This window comes from Ambystoma mexicanum, chromosome 10 (genome assembly GCF_040938575.1).
Source record: "Ambystoma mexicanum isolate Mex_15411 chromosome 10, UKY_AmexF1_1, whole genome shotgun sequence".
NCBI lineage: Eukaryota > Metazoa > Chordata > Amphibia > Caudata > Ambystomatidae > Ambystoma > Ambystoma mexicanum.
The window spans coordinates 1,133,117,235-1,133,140,584 of NC_090932.1; the positions used below are offsets into that span (position 1 = coordinate 1,133,117,235).

Consider the following 23,350-nt stretch of genomic DNA (forward strand, 5'->3'; position numbering starts at 1 on the left):
TGAATAACCTGATCAAAGCTAGGAAACTCTTGGCCTATATTGCTAGGCATCAGCCCAAGATTCTGATGCTACAAGAGACACATGCACTCGAGGGTACCCACGCAGCATTTGCACCCAGGTGGGGTAGTCACAGGTACTATACTAATTACTCCTCTCAGGCTAGGGGTTTCTTCACCCTTATCCATCGCTCAGTACTGTTTTAGGTCATGAGTAGTGATGTTGCTCCAATTTGCTGCTACGTGATAGTATGGGGACAGCTGTATGGCAGGGAGGTGGGCCTCATCAACACCTATGGCCCAAACATCGAGGACCCTGGCTTCTACAGGTCAATTTTTGAGATATCTGCCCGATCTGCTACTACCCCCATCATTTGGGGAGGGGATTTCAATACTATTCTTAATGATGTTCTGGATAGAGCCCCCACATCCCCCCTTGGGTGGGGTCCGCCACAGCGCGCTCACATCACTATATTATGCACCAATTGCAACTTTCTGATGTCTGACTCTATTTGCACCCTGAAATTAGAGAATATACCTACTATTCAACTGTACATTATATGATGTCTCGAACAGACTATTGGTTTTTATCTACTGAATTGGTTCCTCAAGTTTGAAAGTGTAAAATTCTGCCACGTACGCTGTCTGACCATTTCCCGGTGGTGCTGTCCGTACTCATCCACCAGCATTGGCAACCCCACCCTATGTGGCGGATGCCGTTATCAATGCTGCTTGACCCTGGGTTGACTGCTTCCATCCATGACGAAATTGAGGACTTCTTTAACATTAAAACCGGTTCTGGTTCCCGATATTCTGTGGTTTGGGAGGCATTTAAGGTATGGATAAAGGTGAATTGATGTAGGCGACTGCAGGAACCATAAAGGCGGTTATAGCCAAGCTAGGCGAAGTTGAGCGACAGTTTAAAGTGGAAAAGACTTCCCAGACAGTTGATAACTGTTTGGCTGAGGTGAGAACATGGATGTCCGCCAACTGGCTCCTGTTGAATGCCGAAATAATTGAGGTTACGTTACTCGGTCCTAAACATCTCTTGAGTTCCAATCAATGGCCGGCCTCATCTCGTCTTCTGGATGCAGGCCTACATTTTGCGCCTAGAATAAAAAACCTTGGCTGCATTTGGCAAGAAGATCTAGGATGTACAGCTCAGGTGAATGCTAATGTACAGTCTTTATAAATTCTTTGCGCCTTCTCTGACAGGTTCTCCCCTTTATCCGGGGAAATGTACTACACAGCAGTGGTTGGGGCGATGGTAAACTCTGTTTAGACTACTGCAACGGGCTGCTGGCAGGCATACCAACTACCCAAATGCATTGCATGCAAAAGGCCCAAAATGCTGCAGTTAGACTGATTATTAAAGTCAGCAAATCTTCCCCGATTTTAAACCACAGCCGAGCCCTATACTGGCTCTCGGCCAAGGACCGGATAGATTTAAAATGTCATGCCTTGATTACAAATGTGTAGCAGGCTCCCTCATATTTAGCTATGAAAATCCAACGTTACTTTCCGATGTAGCATTTACGTTCCACGGATAAGCTGTTATTGGAAATTCCTCAGAACATGCGCATGTCCAAAGGCGACCACAGATTTGGGGTTTATGGCCCCAAACTCTGGAATAGGTCCCAGAAAACACTATACTAGTTTCATAGAGCACTGAAAACATTTATTCAAGTAGTGTAGATAGGCCTAGCGCCACAGAATTCTTTCTAAATGGATGTTGTTCTTTGTGCTTGTTCTGCCCTGGGGTCCCAGGCCTTGCTGACATTATTTAATCTGCGCCCAGATTCGATTTAGTTTGTCAGGAGCGCGTTATAATTACTTCAAAATCCAATCAAAATCAAGCTTAGGCAGCTAGAAAACTAGTATGGCAGATTCCCTTGATGGAGCACTCCTGGGTGTGATTAAAGGGAAGATGTTGAAATTTCAGGACCTCAGCGAATACATGGTGAAACCAGTGCAGGCTAGGGCGTACAGGGGGGCGTGAAGACCAGGGAAAATGCAGGCCCAGGTGGTCAGAGTGGAAAGGGTTACTACTGGTGTTCGTGGCTCTGTTGGAGAGGTGGATGTCACCAGTGATATTTCAAGAATATTATGCCAAGCTGCTTGCCAACACTGATGCATATTCTGCCACTGCCTTGGAGGAATACCTTGCTGGGATAGAACTTTTGACACTCCCCCCCCAGAGGGTAGGCTGGCCCTACATACTCTAGTAACTACTGAAGAGATATGCGAGGCCATAGCGGCACTGGCGTCGGGTAAGGCGCCTGGATCGGATGGGCTGGTGATTGAGTTCTATAATGAGTTTAGATTGCTGCTGGTGCCTCGGCTGTTGCAGGTGTGGGAGAAAGCGATGGAAAATGGGGGGTTACCGCCATCCCTGCGAGAGGCCATTATTACTGTTTCTATTAAAGCCCAAAAAACCTGCCATCTGGTGTTGCGTCTTATAGACCCTTGTCCCCAATTAATGTTGATGCGAAGGTCTTTGCTACGATTCTTTCCTCGTGACTGCTTCTATACATGGCCCAGCTGGTGCACCCAGACCAGATTAATCAGCGGGCTATATTGGCAATATTTGTTCATGGTACTGAGGAGCTATCAATTTGGACAGTATTTCATGAATTGTGTACCCCTGCTGTATGCAGGGCCTGTAGCCAGGGTTCGTACTAACAACAATATCTTGCAGATGTTGCAGCTGGAAAGGGGCACGAGGCAGGGATGCCCACTGTCCCCCTCCTTTTTGCACTTACCATAGAGCCACTGGTTGCCATCAGAATGTTGCACGGACATAGGGGTATCCAGATACTGGGCCCCCCACAAGTCATCTCCTTATATGCTGATGGCACTCTCCTGTATGTCCAAGACCCGCAGGTCAACCAGGGCCCCATTTTGGATAGTGTACAAGCTCATCAAATACTCCGGGTACAGGATTAATAGATACAAATCAGAACGTTTCCCGCTTACGGATGCTACGGTGGTCCCAGCAGATTTACTGGGGTTTAAATGGGTCCCTTAGTGATTTAAGTATCTGGGTCTAGTAATCTCGAGGTCACACAAATCCCTTTATGCAGATATCCACGAAGAATATTTGCAGGCACTCAGGGCTAAAGTAAAATTGTGGTCCAAGCTTCCTTTTTCCCTATATGGCAGACTTTCGTTGCCAATAATGATTCTTCTCCTTAAAGTTCTCTACAATTTCTGTGATATTCCAATATGGCCAGGGAGGGAGTCCTTCACTAGATTGCGGTCGCTTTCGCTGGAATGTATTTGGGGGGTGGGACGGCTAGGATTCGATGGGAGCAGCTGGTGGAGCGCTATGTGCAGGGGGGACTGGCTGCGCCAGACTTTGAGCTCTACTATCTGGTTGAACATGCACACTTTTCAGGGCATTGGTATTCTTCTGGGAGCAAGGAGGTTCATGTTACTTTAGAACAATATGGGCGGCCCCCACTGACCTTCGTTTTCTAAGCTTCAGCGACCAATATGTAGATTCATGCTGGTTTGATCCAGTACATACTTCAGTGAATGCATCGGCCAGAATATATCAGCGATTGGCACTTACCACTCCCTATGATGGATGGGTCCCGCAATGAAATTACCCAGGCCTGCCCACAACATATGATGGGGGAATACGTAGGTCATGGGGGATAGAAGAACAATTGACGATTGGGGACCTATTTTTAAATGGTCCATTTGTGGCAGTCAAAGACATTTGAGCTAAACTGGGTGAGGGTTTTTTTAAACTACTGCATTATTATCGAATACAGGCTGCTGATCGACAGCTGTGGCTCTCTTTCCCACTGGAACAAGATACACATGCTTGTATTATGGCAATTGTTGATGGAGGTGAGAACAGACGTATGGTTTCCAGACTTTACAACTTGGTGCAGGCGGGACAGGGATGTAGAAATAGGGCACGTCAGAAATGGGAGCGGGATCTAGGCACTGAATATACAGATATGCAATGGAGTCGGTACTGTTTGCAGACTAAAGAAGTGTCTATGAATGCAGGATACAGACTGATGCAGTTTAAAATGCTTAACCAACTACATTATTCCCCCACAAATATCGCCAAGTTTTCCCCAGGTACAAGCCTCCAAAGAATCTCTACCACACACCAGGGGAAAACCTACAGGCAAGTATCTCGAATAAATGCCCTTCCACATTTAGGCACACATCTTGGCAGTTGCAGCGAAAAAGGCTCCAGCATCTCCAAACAACACAGTGAGTAGACATTTCTTTCCCACAGGTGTGGTTTGCAGCGTTTAGTGCTCCAGGATTTGAACCCTGGGCCAACAAAGGCCACAGCAACCCAGAAAAGAAAGCAAGGCTCCTTCTAGGATATGCACATTTAAGGCAGGAGTTAAAAAAGCTGGCAAGGTTGACTTCAAGGAGAAGAGGGTACTCGAAAAAACTGATCCCAGCAGAAGGGTGAACAAAACAAAGCAGCAGCATGGCAGCCAAAGATCCAGGACAGAGACAATGGCTGGTGGCACCTTTGGACGGCCCAAAAGGAAACTCTGGTGGGTAATTGAGACTTCAGCCAATCACAAAAGGGGCTGCACGTCAAATGATCAACCATATCGTGTAGGAACACTTAAGTTCCTATCCACAAGGTAAAGCACTTCCACTCTAGGTGGGTTTTCAAGAGGTTATTTCACCTCAGTGTGAATTGAAGGTGGGGTCACATCAGTGACCTGGTTAATGGCATCAGACCATATTGGTACTAGGACAGGATTTTTCAGTTTCCGGGAACTAGTTGAACCACTTCCACTATATGTGGTTTTTCAAGAAGCTCAGTCACCTTAGCATCAGCTAAAGGTGCGGTCACAAGAGTGACCTATAGCTTTGTGGGCCTAGGGGCTTTGTCCCTATTTGAAGTTATGGGTGCTACACCCAAGCACCCTATAGAGTGGCAGTAAATGCCTTTCATCTCCAAGGAGATGTCTCCTAAGGGGACCTCTCTTACTTCAAGTTTAAGAGCTTCAACCTTTCTACAAGGTGGCTCAGCTGAGCCTAAGGCCGCAGCTTCTCTGCTACACTCAGTGTTGACAGAATCCTTAAGGGGAGGAGATAGCACCTTTAGATTTACCTTTCTTCTCAAGGTCCCTTAAGGGGTTTAGATATTGAGACTCTGTCTTCTTATATCTATTTATGAGAGATTCTTTTACCCTATCCCAGTTACTTCTTTTAGCTACATTTAAATCCAAGATCACTTGGTAGTCTATCTTGGGAAGCCAAAAAAGGAACCCAGGCTATCCCATCACTCTCACACAGACCAAACCTTTTACAGGTGAGGTCAAACGTGTTCAGCCATACAGCAATGCCACATTCTCTGTCATACTGACTTGCCAGCTCTGGGATCCTGGAAGCTTCAGGCGCAGAAGACAATGAAAAAGAAGAAGTGTCCAGAAACCTGTATTTGACAGATAGGTTATACGTTCTCTCACTCTACCAGATCTGCAGGTTGTGTTTCCACAGAAGTTGCCTTTTATGAAGTTCCAGAGACATGAGACATTTCAGAAGTCATGGTATGAGGTAAAATAGAGGAAGGAGAAGGGAGTAAACCTACATGTTCCTCATCAAAACCCTCATAACCCTCCTCAGAGAAATTTGGACAGCTGTCAGAACCCTCATCATCCTCACTCTCAGCAATATTGTTAGATTGAGACATGGTTTTCTCTGGAGCCATTCCTTTGGTTCCACAACCTGCATATTAAATCAAGCTTACTTCCTTTACAATTGAGGCCCTCCTCTTTACACATTGTTAACAATCTTTCTATTGTAACATAAGAGTTGTCCTCAGGCCTAAAGCAGGCCATGGTGTTGGTTCTTGTGTTACATACAATAAGTACACTTCACTTTGGCTAAACCAAACCTACTGGATGCTTTCCTTTGGACACAAAGTAGATCAATAATCAATGTAATGCAATATACATTTATCCCAGCGCATGACAGTTTTTCTGAAGTCCAATTAAGGGCTTGGTAAAACCATTCAACTGAGGTATTACAAAACTCCACTCTTAGAATAAGGCTGTATCAACTGAGTTCAGGGTAGCGTAGACAGAGCAGCCAGGCTCATCTTAGGAGAAAGAGAGAGCTGTAGAATCAGTACAATGAAATTGTAATGCAAATGATGCAAAGAAACACTATGAGGGTCATTCCGAGTTGGGCAGTAAGGGTTTACGGGCACCGGTAAGGATGCCGGTAAACCCTTACCGCCCTATTCCGAGGTCCCTTAGCGGGTCCCAGCAGGAACGGGTGGTCTGACCACCCGTTCTCTGCGGTTCCCGTTAAGGGACCTTGAAGCTAATAACGGGCCTGCAATTTACGGCCCGTTATTAGCGCCTTCCCCATTGAGCCCTATGGGGGCTCAAATGGGAAGGGGGAATGGTTTACTGAATGGGGACTTACCGGGTCCTCCAGGGGCGGAATGACCTGGTAAGTACCCATTCAGCCAGACCAGACCTGGATCCGGTTTTGGAGGAAGCCATGGTGCTAGTAGCACCATGGCTACCTCCAAACTCGGAATGACCCCCTATGTATTGTAAAAATAAATGGTTTATTTAAATACAAATAAGCCCTGATAAATCTTGGGGGAAATAAGTACCATCACAGATCATTTAAACACATTATATATAACCTAATTTGGAACACCTAACAGGAGTTCTAGGGAAGACAAACCAATAGTTACTTTTTAAGATTAATATGAGTAAGAGAAGGGTAGTAGACCCTAGCAGTTGTACTTTGACCCTCAGCAAAACAAACAAAAAATCTCAGTAACCCAATTGGACATTATAATTTGTGTGAATAGTGGAACACTTATTCTAGGAACAGTAAAACACCTAACTCTGATTCAGGATAGCACAGTAATTCTAGCGGAGTTGGACCTTGGGGTGCAATATTCATTTACAGTTGCTTTTCAGTTCACAGACTAAAGAAAGCAATAACTAACTTATTTTAGCATAACACAGTTATGCTCAAGGTAAGTAAAACCTATACCAGACAGTGGAGGGGAGCCGCTAGGGAAACCCTGTAACAAAAGGCATGTATTGCCAAAATGTCAAATAGGATAACTTTTAAAAGAAACTATGGAGAGTCTTAAAAATTACCCCCATAAAAAGAGTAAAACATTCTCTGAGTGTGGGAAGGGGTTCCCACACCGAGGTATAAGGAAAAATAATCCACCAGTAAATGCAAAAACGTTCTGCGGTAGACACAGGTCAGGAGGATTTATCATTGCTATCTTACCCAACACTGGTTGATAAGTAGGACTGCCACTCAGCCTTAGCCCCCCACCCCCCAATAGGAAGTGAGAGGGATAGTCCAGGGACCCATACTGTTTTAAGTAATACCGAGGCTACCATGGTGGATGCACAAATAGGCCACATGGTCGAAATGGCAATTCTGAGCCCATATTGTGGTGACCTAGACATAGGAAAGCCCCAAAACCAAAAAGGCTGAAAGCAGGATTTAAAAAATAGAGATTAAAAAACACATTGGGCCTCCAATGGCTACCAAAAAGGGTACATTGTGCTACCCGAATGTGGTAAAATGCCTTGCAACCCTGGTGATGCCAAAATTAAAGTATAGCTGCCACCAAACTATTCCCTAAAACTTGTGTAGGGTGATAAAATCACACTCAGACAAAAATGGAGGGTCTGAGAGGCACCAGAAGTATTGGGCACCTTAGGGGCTACTAAATACTATACACCTTATATAATGTAAAAAAGTGAGGTAATAGCAGGGAGACTTCAGAACAGCTCGCTCAGGCCACCAAAAAAGATCAAGGAACCAAACAAGACAAAGGGGGAGCAAAAAGCTGCCTTATAATCCCCAATACAGGAATTCTGGCTTAACAATTGTTAAAGAAGGCTTTATGCTGTTTTTGATGGTTTACATTAGTTGCCCAAATGCTTGTTGGTACTACAATTCCCACAAAGCCATTTGTGACAGTCTTTTGTTTGTAGCACAAATCTGATCAGATGAAATGCTGCACATCCATTTTGTCTTGAGCAGCCAAGCCAGGCTGTTGGATGTCATCCTCCATAGGGAGGAACTGTGTAGATGATGATTCTTTGCACCGCTCTCCTAAAAAAGCCATCTGCCGACCCTTCCTGCCCAACAAACTATCGCCCTATCTCCACAACCTCATTTCTGGGCAAACTTTTGGAGAAGTTGGTCATCACCCAACTGATCCACCACACTGAATCTGTTGGCCGTCTCCATGACCACTAGTCTGGCTTCAGAGCATCCAGAGGCACGGAAACTGGTCTCCTGAACACCTGTGAGGACCTGCTGTCAAACATCGTTCCAACTCTCCTTCCTTCTGTTCCCATTCCCCTTGATCTTTCATCTGCCTTTGACATTGTCAATCATGCCACCCTCATAAATCGGCTCCGTGACACCCTTGGCATCAGGGGCCTGGCACTGGATTGGAGCACCTGCTTCCTATCTAATGGTCCATCCCAGGCGCAACTGGGCCCTTTCCTCTCCTCCACTTCATTCTTTACCTGCAGCGTCCCTCAGGGCTCTATCATATTGCTGTGGCTCTTCAACATCTGCCTGGCCCCTTTGCCCTTTGCCACACTTGATCTCCTCCTTGTCTCCTCACTTCCAGTGTTATGCTGATGACACCCAACTCTCCTTCAAGCTTCCCTCCACTACCTCCTTCTCCTTCTCTCATTCCGGACTGTCTGACTGCTATATAGGCATGGTGCTCGGCTAACAATCTCTGTCTTAATGGGTTCTAGGTAAAAAGTTTGAAAACAAAAGGCTCGAATGCCTTTTTTTCCGACAGTAAAATGACCGAAAAAAGGGTCGCATTTTTTTGTTTTTTTTAATGGGGGGGGGGGAGAGGGTGGGATCACCCCCAACCCCCCATTTTCTTTTTATAAAAAAAAGTTTTTTTATATATGCTAAACTAAAAAAATATATAAATAAATAAAAATTCGATCCTTTTTTCGGTCATTTTACTTTCGATCAAAAGGTCATTCGCCCCTTTGCATTCGAACATTTGACCGGACACCGTCTTAATGCCAGTAAGACAGAGATCTTTCTCATAGGGGCCACTGCTCCCTGCTTCCCCCCACACTCTGGCAACCCTCCTTGGGTCCTCTACCTTCAGAATCCCGTGAGGCTAAAAACCTTGGTGTCATCTTCGACTCCTCTCTCTCCTTCTCACCTCACATAACATACCTTGCCAAGAAGGTCCACTTTCAACTTCACCTCCTCAGAGACATTCTCCTCTTCCTCACCTTCTCCCAGAAACTCAATGTCTCCCGAGCTCTGGTTCTCTCTATGCTGCACTACTGCAACATCCTTGTAAGGATCTGGTCTTATCCTGCATCCTAATGGAATCTGGAGTGAGCGTCATGATTGACAATGGAATGTTACTGGTTAGAATGTTTATGTGTGACTGGTGTTCTCTTGAGGGAGTTGAGAGATGTAGCCTGAGAGAGAGGATGTTGGTGCTTGTCTATGAGATCTGGACTTTACCATCCCACACCTTGATGTCAGAGTCATTTTGCTAAAATAGATAACTCCACATTGGCGACGAGGATGCTGGCTGTGCTGGGGGGACAGCACAGAAGAAGAGACAAGCACCGCCCCCCCAAACCATGGAAGACCCTCTCTCTCAGGTAGGAAGAGTGCTTAATGCTATAGGCGCCCAGGCCAAAGGCACAGGCGCAGAAAATAAGGAGATGCGTCAAAGCCAGGGGCCAGCTGGTCTCTCAGTAGTTAGACAGGTCAAGTACAGAGAAAGTCAAGAGACTTTGGCAGGACTGAGGACCCAAAGACTGTTTTAAGGGGTTGGTAACCCAAGCTGCGACATGGAGCGCTTGGTGCCCAAGGCAGTAGCGATTTCAAGAGGCTTGGGGGTCTAAGTTACGCCTGGATTATTAGGAAGCAATGCTGCGCAGCTGGGGGCTTGGAGCCCAGGGCAGCAGCATCAGAAGAGGTTGTGAACCTAAGCTGCGCCAAGAAGTGACAGGGAAGTTGTTTGAAGGAGTTTGGGCTAAGGTACAAAGCGCCTGGAGCAGAGGAGGGTCCTGGGGGCCATTCCAACATTTGAGAGGGCTTGGAGCCCGTACCTGCACCTAAGGGACTTGTAGCCTGTGAATACACTTGGGGGCTTGGAGCCCATGGCACAGTTGGAGGTATTCAGATTCACAAATGTGCTTATGAAGGGGCTCAGAGCCAATTTGCAGCAACACCATAAGGGAGTTAGAAACCATTACAGCGTTGGAAGGGGCTCTTAATTCTGGCTTTGCTGAGGAGAAAAGGCTGCATATATCAGGCTCTGGAACTGGCTGTTTTCAGACGGAGTGACACACTTGCAAAATGGGTGCCAGCGAGAAGTGCAGGGAGCGGCCTGCGCTGTTTAGGAGGTTTCCTTGTGCAGAAGAGAGTGCTCTCAATTAGGGATCGAATTATGGTGTGCTGCTGTCGCATTGTTATGAAAGCAATATCGCAAAGATGCAGAGCACTGCATCATTGAGCCGGGGAATAGGGGCTGTGTCCCCGAAGGTACTTTTAGTTTAAAGATGTGGACACGAGGAGGGGCCGTGTCTCCGAAGGTACTGTTTGTTTAAAGATACGGACACGAGGAGCAAGGAACAGAGTTATTCGTTTTTCATTGCTTTTGAGGATTTGTTTATTAATAGAAAAGCAGATTAAGTTTAGTTTGGTGATACATGTCATGTGAGGCCTGTATAACATTTAAAGAGCGTGAGTGCGTGAGAGTGTGAGCCTGAAATTGACGGTTGTAGTTTCTTGTGGGATATGTTGTCCAGATATTTGGGTGCTCCATCAAAGTGGTCGAATGCTGAGCAGCAGAGAACAAGGTTTACAGTTTTTGTTTACAAATTTTGTTTTGAGTTTAGGTTTCAAAAGTGTTTGTGCTCAGTCAGCCAAGGGTGTGTGGGATTTAAATCCTGAAGTTAATGGTTTTAAAGGAGGTTTAAAGTGACATTTTTGAAGGAAGTGACTGAAACATGCGTAGTTCTAGTGATATTTTGAAATGTTACTCAGTATTTGTGTTTCAAGAACATTTGTGATGGGGGCCTGTGGCACGTGGTGGTGCATGATATTGATTGGTGTGCACGGATGGAGAGTAAAAGTCGTGGCCTCTTTTAACAAATGCTTAGTAGTGGAATAGAGTGTTACTGGCATGTTTAACTAACACACATTTCCATCCAGAGATGGACTTTTTTATTGAAGTATAGGTTGCAGTCAGTATTGCTAGAGTTTGGTATGCGGAAACTAAAGTAGAGCTTTTCTGCACTAATGTTTTTCTCCATAGGTGGGACTTTTATAATGCAGAATAAATGAGAGTTTGGTTATGTTAAAGTGTATATGTGTTGATGGTTAAGCAAAGTTAATGGTTGTTGTGCTTAGAAACTTTACAATAGTTGTCATGATAATATGAGGATTTTAGCAGAGTTATTGATGTTTGTGTGTTGCTTGGGTGTATGAAGTGGGGTTCTCCCAAAAAGGAGCTTGACGTACTGAGGAATACTTTCAACATGGGCACAATAGGTGTAATGGAGTCACTGAGTAGTGAAGTAGATACCCGAGTATCAGGGATACTCATCCTAGTTGGAGGTGGTATGTGTTGAGGCACATACCACTTTGCGATTGAAGGGTGTGAGGGAGTTGTGTGTGTGTTCTATTGGGGGACGTTGGAGTTAAGATTTGGATGAGAGGTATGGGTGCCTCTGTTTGTAAAGTGTAGTAATGGTTTTCAGTAGTTTGATGCCTCTTCTTAACTTAGTAGAAAGAGGAAGGGACATTGGCTGTAATTGTGTCACACGGCGGTGTGGATGTTCATGGAATATAGGAAGTGGTTAGCAGAATGTTCTTAGTTTGTAGAGATGATGCAGGTGCATCAAACTTGTGGGTGTTTGTGTGTGTGTGTGTGTGTGTGTGTGTGTGTGTGATGTATATAGCTGTTATGCTTGAGTTAACTGGTTGTCTTTTTGATGTCTCTAAGGAGGGGAGATATGTAAGGATCTGGTCTTATCCTGCATCCTAATGGAATCTGGAGTAAGTGTCATGATTGACATTGGAATGTTACTGGTTAGAATGTTTATGTGTGACTGGTGTTCTCTTGAGGGAGTTGAGAGATGTAGCCTGAGAGAGAGGATGCTAGTGCTTGTCTATGAGATCTGGACTTTACCATCTGATGAATAATGACTCTAGAAACTGAATGTTACACTTGGAAACTGATTAAAGAAGTTACTCATCCACACCTTAATGTCAGTCATTTTGCTAAAACACAGAACTCCACAATCCTCTTCCTCAATCTTCCTCTTTCCTCTCTTCGCCCGCTTCAACTAATACAGAATAGGGCTGCAAGACTTATCCTTGGCCTCAAGTCCAGGGACCGCATCTCTGCAGCTTTAAAATATCTCCACTGGTTCCCTGTGGCTGCACGGATCAAATTCAAGACCCTCTGCATCATCCACAAAGCTTTCTGGGGTCTGTGACCCCACTACATCCAACTCTCTCTCCCTTAATACCTCCCTGCTAGAACCCTTCGGTCCTCTAGCTCCAACTCTCTGCATACGAGACGTTTCTCCAAGCAGAGAGTGGGGGGTAGATGTCTCTTTGGCCGGTGCCACCCTCTGGAATGGGCTCACTGCCCCTCTCAGACTTGCGCCGGATCTAGTTCCGGAAGCTTCTGAAGACCCTGCTTTTCTCTACTTCCTTCCCTCTCGCCTTGCTAATGCCCCCCATCAGCCGCTGCGACTGGCGGCCTGGCTGTCTTACAGAATAACAGGCCACCCTAACCAGTCTTTACCAGTACACCTCATATCAGCTCTGCCCTCCCGGGCAACCCTCCCTCTCGAGTCTGATCCTCGCACTTAGACGGTGGCCCTTGCCACCGACATCCCCTGGCACTTAACCTTCCCGGCTCCCCTCAGCACTTGCCTAGCATTTGGGCCCTACCCCTACCTCCTTGTATGTCGCCCCTCCTGACCTTCATCCGCCCACTCTTCCCGCCCCCTGCACTTGTTACTGCACTTGCACAAGGCCTAGTAGGACCGTTATTGTTACTTATCTCCCTTCTTCCCCACCCCCATTTTTATCTTGGGCGCCTGGAAACACCTTTGGCTGTATTGGTGCCTTAGAAATGTTCAATAAATAAATAAAATAATCACATGCGAGTAAAGCGATTATCTTGAATTAGTTCCAGATAATAGCATAATTCGAAGATAAGTTAGACCTTTCTTGCAAATTTAGTTGAAATCATACTGATGCGTGTTCTAATTTTGACTATTAGGCCACTTGATAAAGGACCAGAAAACCATTCCGAAATATGTAGTGGAAACGTGATGATACTTTTAAAGAAATGTAATCTCTTAAAAGTGATTCATTCAACAATTCTATAATGTGGAACAATTAGTTTCCTAGTGTTACCTATTGAAGCATCTTTAGGTCCAGTTGCCCTTGGCCAGCACTGCCTAAACATTCATGAGTTGATTAGCACAGACTACCACTTTATTGAAGACATTAGATAGCGAATCTTGACAAGGTCAGCAGCACACATATATCGCACATTCAAACGTTCATTATTGTGCTGGGTAAAAATGTGCTGGCTCTTAGAACGTATGGATTTAGCCATCGCACTGGACTAGAACAGGGGACTTCATTGCGTAATATGGAAAATATTGATTACTAAACTGGTCAAAACATGGTTTGCTAATTGTCAATGGGCAAACATACCTTCTCTGTGTTTCCATTGAACTTGGCGAGGATACTGAAGAGTGGCACCTGGGGGATGATGAGCTGCTCCTTCTCATCCTTGTACAGCGGCGCGGTAGGGAGGTCCAACATCAAGTACATGAAAGTGGACTCTAGTGTCTTCTCCTGGTACTCGTCATTCAAGAGCAGTTGCTCCTTCTCCTCCACAGGCTGTTCAGGGGAAAAGGCAAGCAACACAGTGAGCATGACCAAGATTAAATAGAATGAGCCAAGAAAAGTAATTATCTATATTAGACTGCAATCACTTCAGCGAAAGCATCCACATCCAATGATATTAATCACATACATACGGAAGCTTTCATATAGCACAGAGGGGAGCACAGAGAGACTCGAGCACAGTAAACTCAGAATGAAATGGGGAAAGACATTACATATAAATAAAGTATATATACGTTCAAATTGATAAAGTCTCACCTCCCAATTCAGTCTGGGTAAATTGCATGTTTGTAGGTGTTCTGATGCCACCTTTCATTTACAGGCTTTAGGTTCCCTGTGGCCTTCTGCACAAGTGTCCCATGGGTGTTTTAGTGGGTTTGTGAACGCGGATGCGCATCTCGGTCTCTCCAACAAGCCATTGGTAGAGTAGAAACTTTTCCGCAGGGTCTAGTAGGAGACATGACCCTTCTACTCTGCTCTCCTTCCTAAGGTCTCTGGAGAGGGCCTGGTCAACTTCCTCAGTTGGGATCTTGATGCCTCCCACTTACCTCAATGCCTCTACTCCTATACTGTTCTCGTTACTGTCAAAGCAAAATCTTGTTGCTCCTCTTGCCTCTACTACCTGCTTTGTTCCAACAGGGGCCTTGCACGCCTTCATGATGTGTATCACGATTCCTTCCTCAACCTGGTCCGGACGTCTTCTAACCCTACTCCTTACTTTGTCCAACTAACTCCTGATGTTCTCCAACCTCAACCGGACTTCCTCCAACCACTTCTGTTCCCCCCCCCCCCCACGCCTCCCCAACCTTTATAATATTCTCCAAACTGCTCCACATGCCTGCTTTCTCAAAGCTCCCCCACCAACTGACTGGGCTTGTGGGCTTTTAAAGGGCATTGGCCCCGCTTTCGAGCCTCTGTCTAGTTAAAGGGGAGTCTGGTGTGCTATTTCAGGTAACTAGTGAATGGAATAGCTGGTGCCCTCTTCCACCCACAAGCACAACAATGGCATTTAGTTCTGATGTTGGACTTGTGGCTGGCTAACCCCTCATGTTGGGCAACGATCTTTCTGGTTGTCTTTTGCTGGCCATGCACCTAGATTGGACTGGGTTACCTTTTATGTTCCTATCTGTGTAAGTAGAGGTTAATGCAAGGGACTGTGGAGTTGCCCGCCCTAACTCAGGTCCCTCGCCTTCCCTGTGTAGATTTATATGGCATTTCTGCATGTATATGAGAGCATGGCAGCAGCAGAGCATGCAAGTGCTAACAGTTCTATGTGACCACCCTAAATCCTCTGCTTCCTGAATGGACAGTGGTACCTGGGGTGATAATGTGACTAATTCATGTTACGCAACAGGGGGTGAAGGGAGGGTGACTAAGTGTTAGGAAAGATTTCTCTTTGGGCAACTTTGCCTACATAGCTCTAAGGACCCCCACATGTTTTGCTCTTATTTTTGAACCTGTCCTGACTATTCTCAGGGACGTGAAGCATTAAGCTGCACTCCCCTGGCTTTTTGCTCATTTTGTTATGAGGAAACTATGTTTCCCTTTTGTCTTTTTACCTTTTTGATAACTTTTTAACAGTGCACACAGCATCTTACAATGCAATACAGTTGGGATACTTTTATATCACATTCGTCTTTTACGCCGGGGATTTTTCGTTACTTTTATATGTGCCTAAAGGCAAGCTGGTGGCAGCAATTACCCTTTTACAAATTTCTCATTTCTACTGTGCACATTCGCGTTTACCGTGCATGGCTACTAAATGTGGCTAGTGCCCTAAAAGGGCTGTGCCACGAGATTTCTGCTTGTTCTTTGGCCATATTGTTGTTTGGCCACCTTCCTGCCTTCTCCGGTCAGGAAATGCCCTATAAGGTCATGCACTTGCACAGGAAAACTGCTGCTTTCACAGGCTAGTCATGTCTTTGTGTGTGCTTAGCACAGAAAGGGATGGGACTGTCTGGTCCAATTCCACACATGTGGTGACAGAGTCTAGGTGTGTGATATGAGTGAAACCCAAAGTGGTCCATGATTGGACCACTGCTGGCTGTTTGAATGGAAAATATCCTTACTATTGGTGGGCTTGGACTTGCTTCCATACAGGGTTTAGGATAAGGACGACTCATGCACCCATTTTTTCAGATCAGCGTTGGTGCCAAGAATCCAGTGTAGACGAGCAGCTGACTGAAGATCCGTAGACAACACACAAAGAGGCCCAGCATCCCTTCCTGTGTATGGTCCGGTGAAGCCCTGCTGGAATACCTGATCTGCGAAGGCCCAGAGAGGTGCATCAACCCTTGGACTGGGGGGTGACCGCCAGTCTCGACGCATTCCTGAAGATCCAGTCATCCTGAGCCATCAACAGTATCCCTGGACCACCCAGTGGACTGACCAACTTTACAGTGGGCTATCTCGGTAGAATCATTGCTGTTCGTCACCGGAACCTCAGTGGTCACCGGCTCGTGGCACAAGTCGTATTCCTGCTGAATTTCAGCCTCCCAGCTTCAAGGGATCCTGCTCTGGAAGGTCTTCAACCACAACTGGAAGGACGCCTGCTGTTGCCTGTGTGTGGTAGCCGTTGCTAGAACTCGCCTTCCTCCGTCTGGTGAAGTGTCCTGAAGAGGTCTGCATCGGCGCCTTCTACATTTCTTCTTCGCAAAGGGTAACAAATCTGCTCCTGGAACCGACCGAAAGAATCCTTGCACCTGCAGCTCCTAGGCACCTCACACTGGGACCAACGGCAGGAAAATCTACATGAAACTACTATCAGTTGACCCACCTAGTCAGCTGGGAAAATCGGAATCAGGGGTTAAGTAATCGCTTTTTGATCATCGGATAGGAATACAATTTTAGCTACCTGTAACTGTTGAAATATCTTCTGGAACTTTTCATCGCCACAAGAACTCTTCCTACACCAGTCCCCTCTTTTAAGAAGAAGCTTTGTGACTTTTGGGCACAAGGACCCATACATCATAGGGATTGGAATTATGTTGGGGCATGTTTCGGCAGATAACAGGACATGAATGCCATGTTAGTTATAGCCTGCCTATACTCCTTTGTCTTTTTTTTTTCTCCCCTTATTTTCACATCTATGTCTCCCCGATCTCCTGTATTCGTGTTGTCCTCCTTCTCCCCTCACTATTTCTTATTTTATCTCTCTTTTTTTTACTTTCTTTTTTCTAATTTGGTTTTATTGCCTATCTGTCTTAACAAAAATGAAGTGTTATAGAACGCTAATCATTTTTAAGCTGTAAATAGGTTGATGTTTTTGTAAAGGTCAGTTTTGATCCAAACAAATAAAAATAAAAAATTAAAAAAAAATGTTAGGGCATAATTCTTGTGAACTGGTATCATTTGACATCATCAGAACTTACCTTTGTTTTGTTGTCTCAGTTACTGAATGCATTTCTAAGGTGACTATACATGTTTGATAATCGAGGGTTGCGTGATATTATACCTGCTTGTTTCAATTGGGGGTCTAGAATAATTTAATATTTTGTAATTGCCTGTCTAAATTGAATTATTGTGTGCTTCACTGTGTGGACTCATTGTGCACCCCTGACCCAACTCTCTCACTCCTGAGAATAGCCTTGCCCACTCTCCACGATTACCTTGATTTGGCTAACCTATCGGAGTTCCCCTGTTCACTATAGCAAGGGTGGTCTCCTAAATATGTCCACCAGACCAGATTCTAGAAATCCATCTCAGAGGGATACTACACATACTGGCCTCAGGCCTATTATACTCCAACTTGTGGAGGCATCAGGCCCCCTTGGCCACCCCACCTAGAAGTCACCAAAATACGGCAGGGGACTTCGACAAAGCACTGTTAAGATGGATATCCAGAATCACCACTGTGGTGAATTTTGGGGTGACAACCTATTATGGTGAACAGAAAGACACTGAAGTCTAGCCAAATCTAAATCAATCCCTTCTCTCCAAAGGGTAGCCACCCCCTTTTGGACTAGGGTGGTGAGCCTGCTACGCAATACCCTCCATAATTGACAAGACAAGCAGAATTCTACTGAGCGTGACCCCCCAATTCTCCTGCTGCAGACAAGGAATGCCCTAGTAAAGATTCCATCCCACCTCTCTTTACTTTTAAAGCATCAATGTTTGTTGGTTACATGGGGGTTTAACAGCATAATAATATACTGGGCTTCTTTAAGGTAGATGGCCTGGTGTCTGACCTATATTTCTTGCCGCCTTCTAGTGACCGCCAGGACCAATGGCATTTTTCCCCTCAAATTCAAACACACCTAGACATTAGCAGCAAAAGAGAAAAGCCGGAGAAATGAAAAACATCAGGCAGCTTGTCCGCACAGAGGAGGGAGACCCTAACTCACAATAGAAGCAGAATAAACCACCATGTCGCTACAGTGGTGGGCGGAGAGTCTGAAAGGCCTGAAGAACACTGCCACTTGGCTGTAATGCAGAGGTCCCAGAGAGCCCGTGACCACCGGAGAGAGGGGGGCAGAGGGGGGGAGAGGGAGAAAGAGAGAGAGCCAAGCCAAATCAGCGGAGAGACGTCTGACCGAAGCGACGTCTAGCACCTGCCCATCCCAAAGTGGAGAAGCTGCTGAGCGAAACAAGACCACACAGACAGATGCCAGGTTTGTGAAACGAAACTGCACTAGCCTGAGACACTGAAGCCCCGGACAGACCTTGTTACTGGAAAAGATGTACCCCAACTAATATCAAAGGCAGGCAGAGGGCAGTGAGGTCAGGGAGGCCAAAGCAAAGCCTGCACCCGGCTATAAGACCAAATATCCCACAAAGGGGTTACAAAAGCAAGAAAGGTAAGACTGAGCAAGCCATAAACCCACACATGGCTGCAAAAGCGAATATCCCACAAAGGGCTGAAGAAATCGAGAAAAGAAAGGCTGAGCAAGCCACAAGCCCAGCCACGGCTGCAATACCATATACCCAACCAAGGGGGGAGGGGGGGAGCAGAGAGAAGAAAGGTTGAGAACATGATTATCCCAGGCTGGGCTAAGTAACTGAATATCCCAGAAGGTGTTGAGACAAACAAGCAACCAAACGGGGCTGAATTGGCCCGTGATTCATGATGGACTGATAATAGGAATACCCCAGAAGGGGGAGAGCAAAACAAACAACACAGTAGGGCTGAACAAGCCTGCAGCCCACCCGGGGCTGAGAAACCGATTACTCCACGAGGGGATGAGCAAAAAAGGACAAAACAATTAGGGCTGGAAAAGGCCCTAGCTTATCTGAAGCTGAGAAGGTAAACAATTCAAAGTCTGTGAACCTTGTAATAATTGTGAATACCGACCTATCCAGGTCCAGAATAGATTTCCAAGGAGACTGAATAAAGCTAGCACTATTTTGAAAAATTTCCTTTTCTCAAATGCCTGGTTTACAACCAAAAAGGATAGCCAAGAGACATTTTTACTTTGGGAACTTTGACACTTGACCAAGAACTGAAAGATACCAGAAGAACAGATGCATTTCTAGAATCTGGCCTGGTGGATGGATGTTAGGAGGCCGCCCTAGTAATGATGAGCAGGGAGCTCATGGTTTAGCCAAAACCCAATCAAGGTACATGGATGAGCAGTCAATGCTTAATGTCAGGGAAGTGTGAGTGGGGTTATGGGTCCTCAATAAGTCCACACAGAACAGCATATAATAATTCAATTTAGACAATCGGTTATAAAAATACAGTTATTTATTTAGGCCGTTAGAACACACTGAAAAATTGTACTAGCATGTAGTACTATCAAACAATACCCTATAATACAAATATATACAATCACTATTATCTTCAATTAATAGACATCATCAAATAACTTATCAAGCAATGGAGATAAGTACTGTAGATACAACACAATGCTGAAAAGTACAATATCCTAACTTTGAAAACCCCAAAATGAATAGGGCTGTGTGCCCAAAAAGTCACAGGGTCAAACACATTTCTCAGGTACGAGTTCTCTTTAAAAAGGATGCAATGGGCTCGTGATGGTGGTGATTAGCTTCAGACTAATGAAACAATCTATAAAAATGTATCCAAGGATAAGTAGATTCTCCTCTTTCTTCAAGAGCCAATGATAATCCACGGGCAGGATAACCGACCCAGGTTCGACGACCAAATGTGAGTGGAGGGGAGACAGGAGACTTGTTCCCAATGTTATCCTATGGTGGACAGGGGGAGACAGCATACATATGCTTACTTACCCCACTCCCTGACGCCAATTTTCCCAGATGTCGTGATGGATCGTCTGGGGGCTTGATTTTCCATCCTTCGTTCCGGTGAGAGGTGCCCAGTGGTTGTGGGTTTGAGGATTCTTCTGGTCAGGTGCAATTGCAAGATGTAATCCCTGTGGGTGATGAAATGCAGAATCCAACTATGCAGACCTTTTCAGGACACTTGACTGGATGGAGGAAGTAGAGGTCCAGCGACAATCACTGTTTGAAGGGGACAACAGAGTCCTTCCAGTCATGGTTACAGAAGCTGCTCTAGGACAGGTTCCCTTGAAGATCAGAAGCTGGAATTTGGGGAGAAGGCGACTTGGCTTGAATGCAGAAAGGCGACAGTTCTGGTGAGGTACCTCACGAAAGAGCTAGTCAGTCCAGGGACACTTCCAAAAGCTCTGAAGGGCTGTATCCTCGATACATTTAGTCTGCTGATCTCCTCCTCGAGCTTTCTATTGTTCCCTCCCCAAGCCCTCCTGATCTACCCACCACCTACTGCCTCCTGAGCCCCTCTTGCACCTGCCTCCTGCCTCCTTATCGCCTCATTCTGCTTCCCCCATCTGTCACAACATTACCCTACGAGCCTACCATTGCTGCAATTTCTTCTTCCTTCTCCACTCTCTTACCACTGCAATCTCTCCCCCTCCCTGTCATGCGCATCGCCCGATTTCTACTTTCTTTTCCTCCTCTCTCCTCATCTCCTCTGTCCCGCTCCCTCCCCTCCACCCTTCCTCTCCTCATCCTTTCCCTTTTTCTCATGTCCATTCCCTTGTTCAACCCCTCCCCCGTACACCTCTTTCAATTTCTTCCCTTCCTTATCGTCTTAACCTCATCTACCCTCCAATCAAACCTTCCATTCTAATCAATATCGCTCTTTGGAATGCCAGATCCCTTTGCAATAAGACTGCAGCTGTCTTAGACATGTTCTTTCGTCTCAACCTCATTTCCTCTGTCTAACTTAAACCTGGATCCACCCTCATAACTCTACTGTCCCTGCCTCTCTTACTATCCCTTCCTCTTCATTTTCTCATGTCTCTCGTCCCACTGGTCATGGTGGAGGTGTTGGTATCCTCTTCCATCCTAAATACCATTCATCTACTTCTACACGGTCCCTTCCTACCGTCCATTCTTTTGAATACTTGTATTAATCCTTTACTTTCCCTCACCCCATTTCCTTCCTAATTATCTATAGACCTCCTGGTCCCCTCTTCTCCTTTTAGGACGACCTTGACCACCTCCTCTCTCTTATCTGAATGACACCTGGCCTAGTAGGATCGTTTGTCTCCACTTGTTCCCCCCTCCCTGCCTCGTCGCGCCTTGAAACACTTGTGTATAGGCGCGTTACAAATGCCATATCATATCTCCCCTTCCCCCTTCTCCCCTCACTGTACTTGGCGATTTCAACCTTCACCTCCCCACCTCCCCTCAACCTTCACTTCTTATATCGATGCTCGACTCCTACCTTCTCTCCCCTCTTCTCCAACTCACTCTTCTGGTTCCACTATTGATCTCATCATTAATTCCACCTACTCCTCCTCTCCTGTCTCCTCTTTACCCATCTATCTGATCATGCTCTGCTCTCCTCCTCCCTTATTCCCAGCATTACACCTTCTTCTCCTCTACCCTCCTTCATATCTTTTACTCGACATGACCTCCGGAACTTTAGCCCTTCACTCTTCCGTGATACCTGCTCTTCTTCTCTTCCTCCCTTTTCTGATTTCTCTTCTCTCCTGGCTGATCTTGCTTTATCCTCTCTTTCCTCCTCGATCTCCACTACTCTCGATCAACTCTACCCCCTTTCTTCTTTCCGCCCTACTCGAAAAGCCTTCCCAACCCTGGCTCTCTCCCCACCTCCTATCCATGCGTCGTCTCCTCCGTCGCCTTGAGCGTTGCTGGCTCAAATCCCCTACTCTTCGTAACCAAACCTCCTACTTCTCTTATCACTCTCTATATTGTTATTGTTATTTTGCATTTATATAGCGCCTTATATACCATTGGTATGGTCTGAAGGCGCTGGTAGGTTGAATGCCCTCGGGAACCGAAGTTCAGATCATTAGAGAGTCAAAAGGTGCGTGTGAGCACCGGGTATGTGTGCAGCTCATGCGGTATCAGTGTAATAGCTGCTTTTAGCGGTGGGTGTGATGGTTGAGAGATCAGGAGTATGTGTTCGTTCTGGCGAGATTTATCCAGACCGGATGTGGCTGCGTTAGGCCTGAGGAGAACGACTGGCTGGGGGTGTGCAACCAGCAGTGATTACTTAGAATGATGTAGAGTGAGCGGCGGATGTTGGCATGAGAACAGTTATACCGAATGGTGTCATAGTATCTCTGTGTTCTAGTTGAGTGGTGATGTAAGGAGAGAATAAGCATGCTGGTGAGATATGATGGGCTATATGCTCTTTCCGACGTTCTCTGCATTCCAAACCTTACTATATACCTCACCAAACCTTACTATATGCACTCCAGTCCGTTCCATGCACTCATATCCACTCCATGCATCCCAGTCTGCTCCATACACTCCGGTCCGTTCCACACATTCATGCATTCCGGATTGCTGCATGCGTTCGAGTCCGCTCCGCGCGCTCCAGTTCGTTATGCGTACTCCAGTCAAGATGGGTTATATGCTCTTTCGAGCGTTCGCTGTATTCCAAACCATACTATGGATGTCACGCAATTCTATGCGCTCCAGTCCGTTCCATGCCCTCCTATCCACTCGTCTACCCCACGCGTGTACTCTTGTCTGCTCCAAGCATGCGTTCTTGTCTGCCCCAAGCATGTACTCCTGTCTGTCCCACAAATGCTCACCGGTCTGCCCCACGCAGGCACACCCCTCTGCCCCAAAGTATCCCGAAACCAGGGTAGGGGCACAGATCCCCCTCACCTCCCATGCCAATAAAATATACCCAACGATTTCCCCAAGTCTGTCTGCCCCATGCTCTACGCATTCGGCATCTCTACGTATTCATCCATTCGACGCACTCATCAGTATTGGATGCAATCTGTGCTTGTTCGTTCTACGTACTCGTCAGCTTTACGCAACACGTCCGTTCACTCTGGGCACTCGTTCCCTCGGCATTCATCCGCTTTATGCTCTCACATGTACTACGCACCCACCCCCTCTACCCACTCACCCCCTCTACGCACGCGCCTCATCTACGCACGCGCCTCCTCTACGCACGCGCCTCCTCTACGCACGCGCCTCCTCTACGC

General features: G+C 46.1%; 1 protein-coding gene across 1 annotated transcript in view; it reads right to left on the reverse strand.

Moving 5' to 3' along the window:
* USP39 (ubiquitin specific peptidase 39) overlaps positions 1 to 23,350 on the reverse strand; it is a 660,051-nt gene that overhangs the window by 221,849 nt on the left and 414,852 nt on the right. The window contains exon 9 of the mRNA XM_069619032.1: positions 13,740 to 13,928. Coding sequence (XP_069475133.1) covers positions 13,740 to 13,928 — 189 coding nt within the window. The remainder of the gene's footprint in view (positions 1 to 13,739; positions 13,929 to 23,350) is intronic.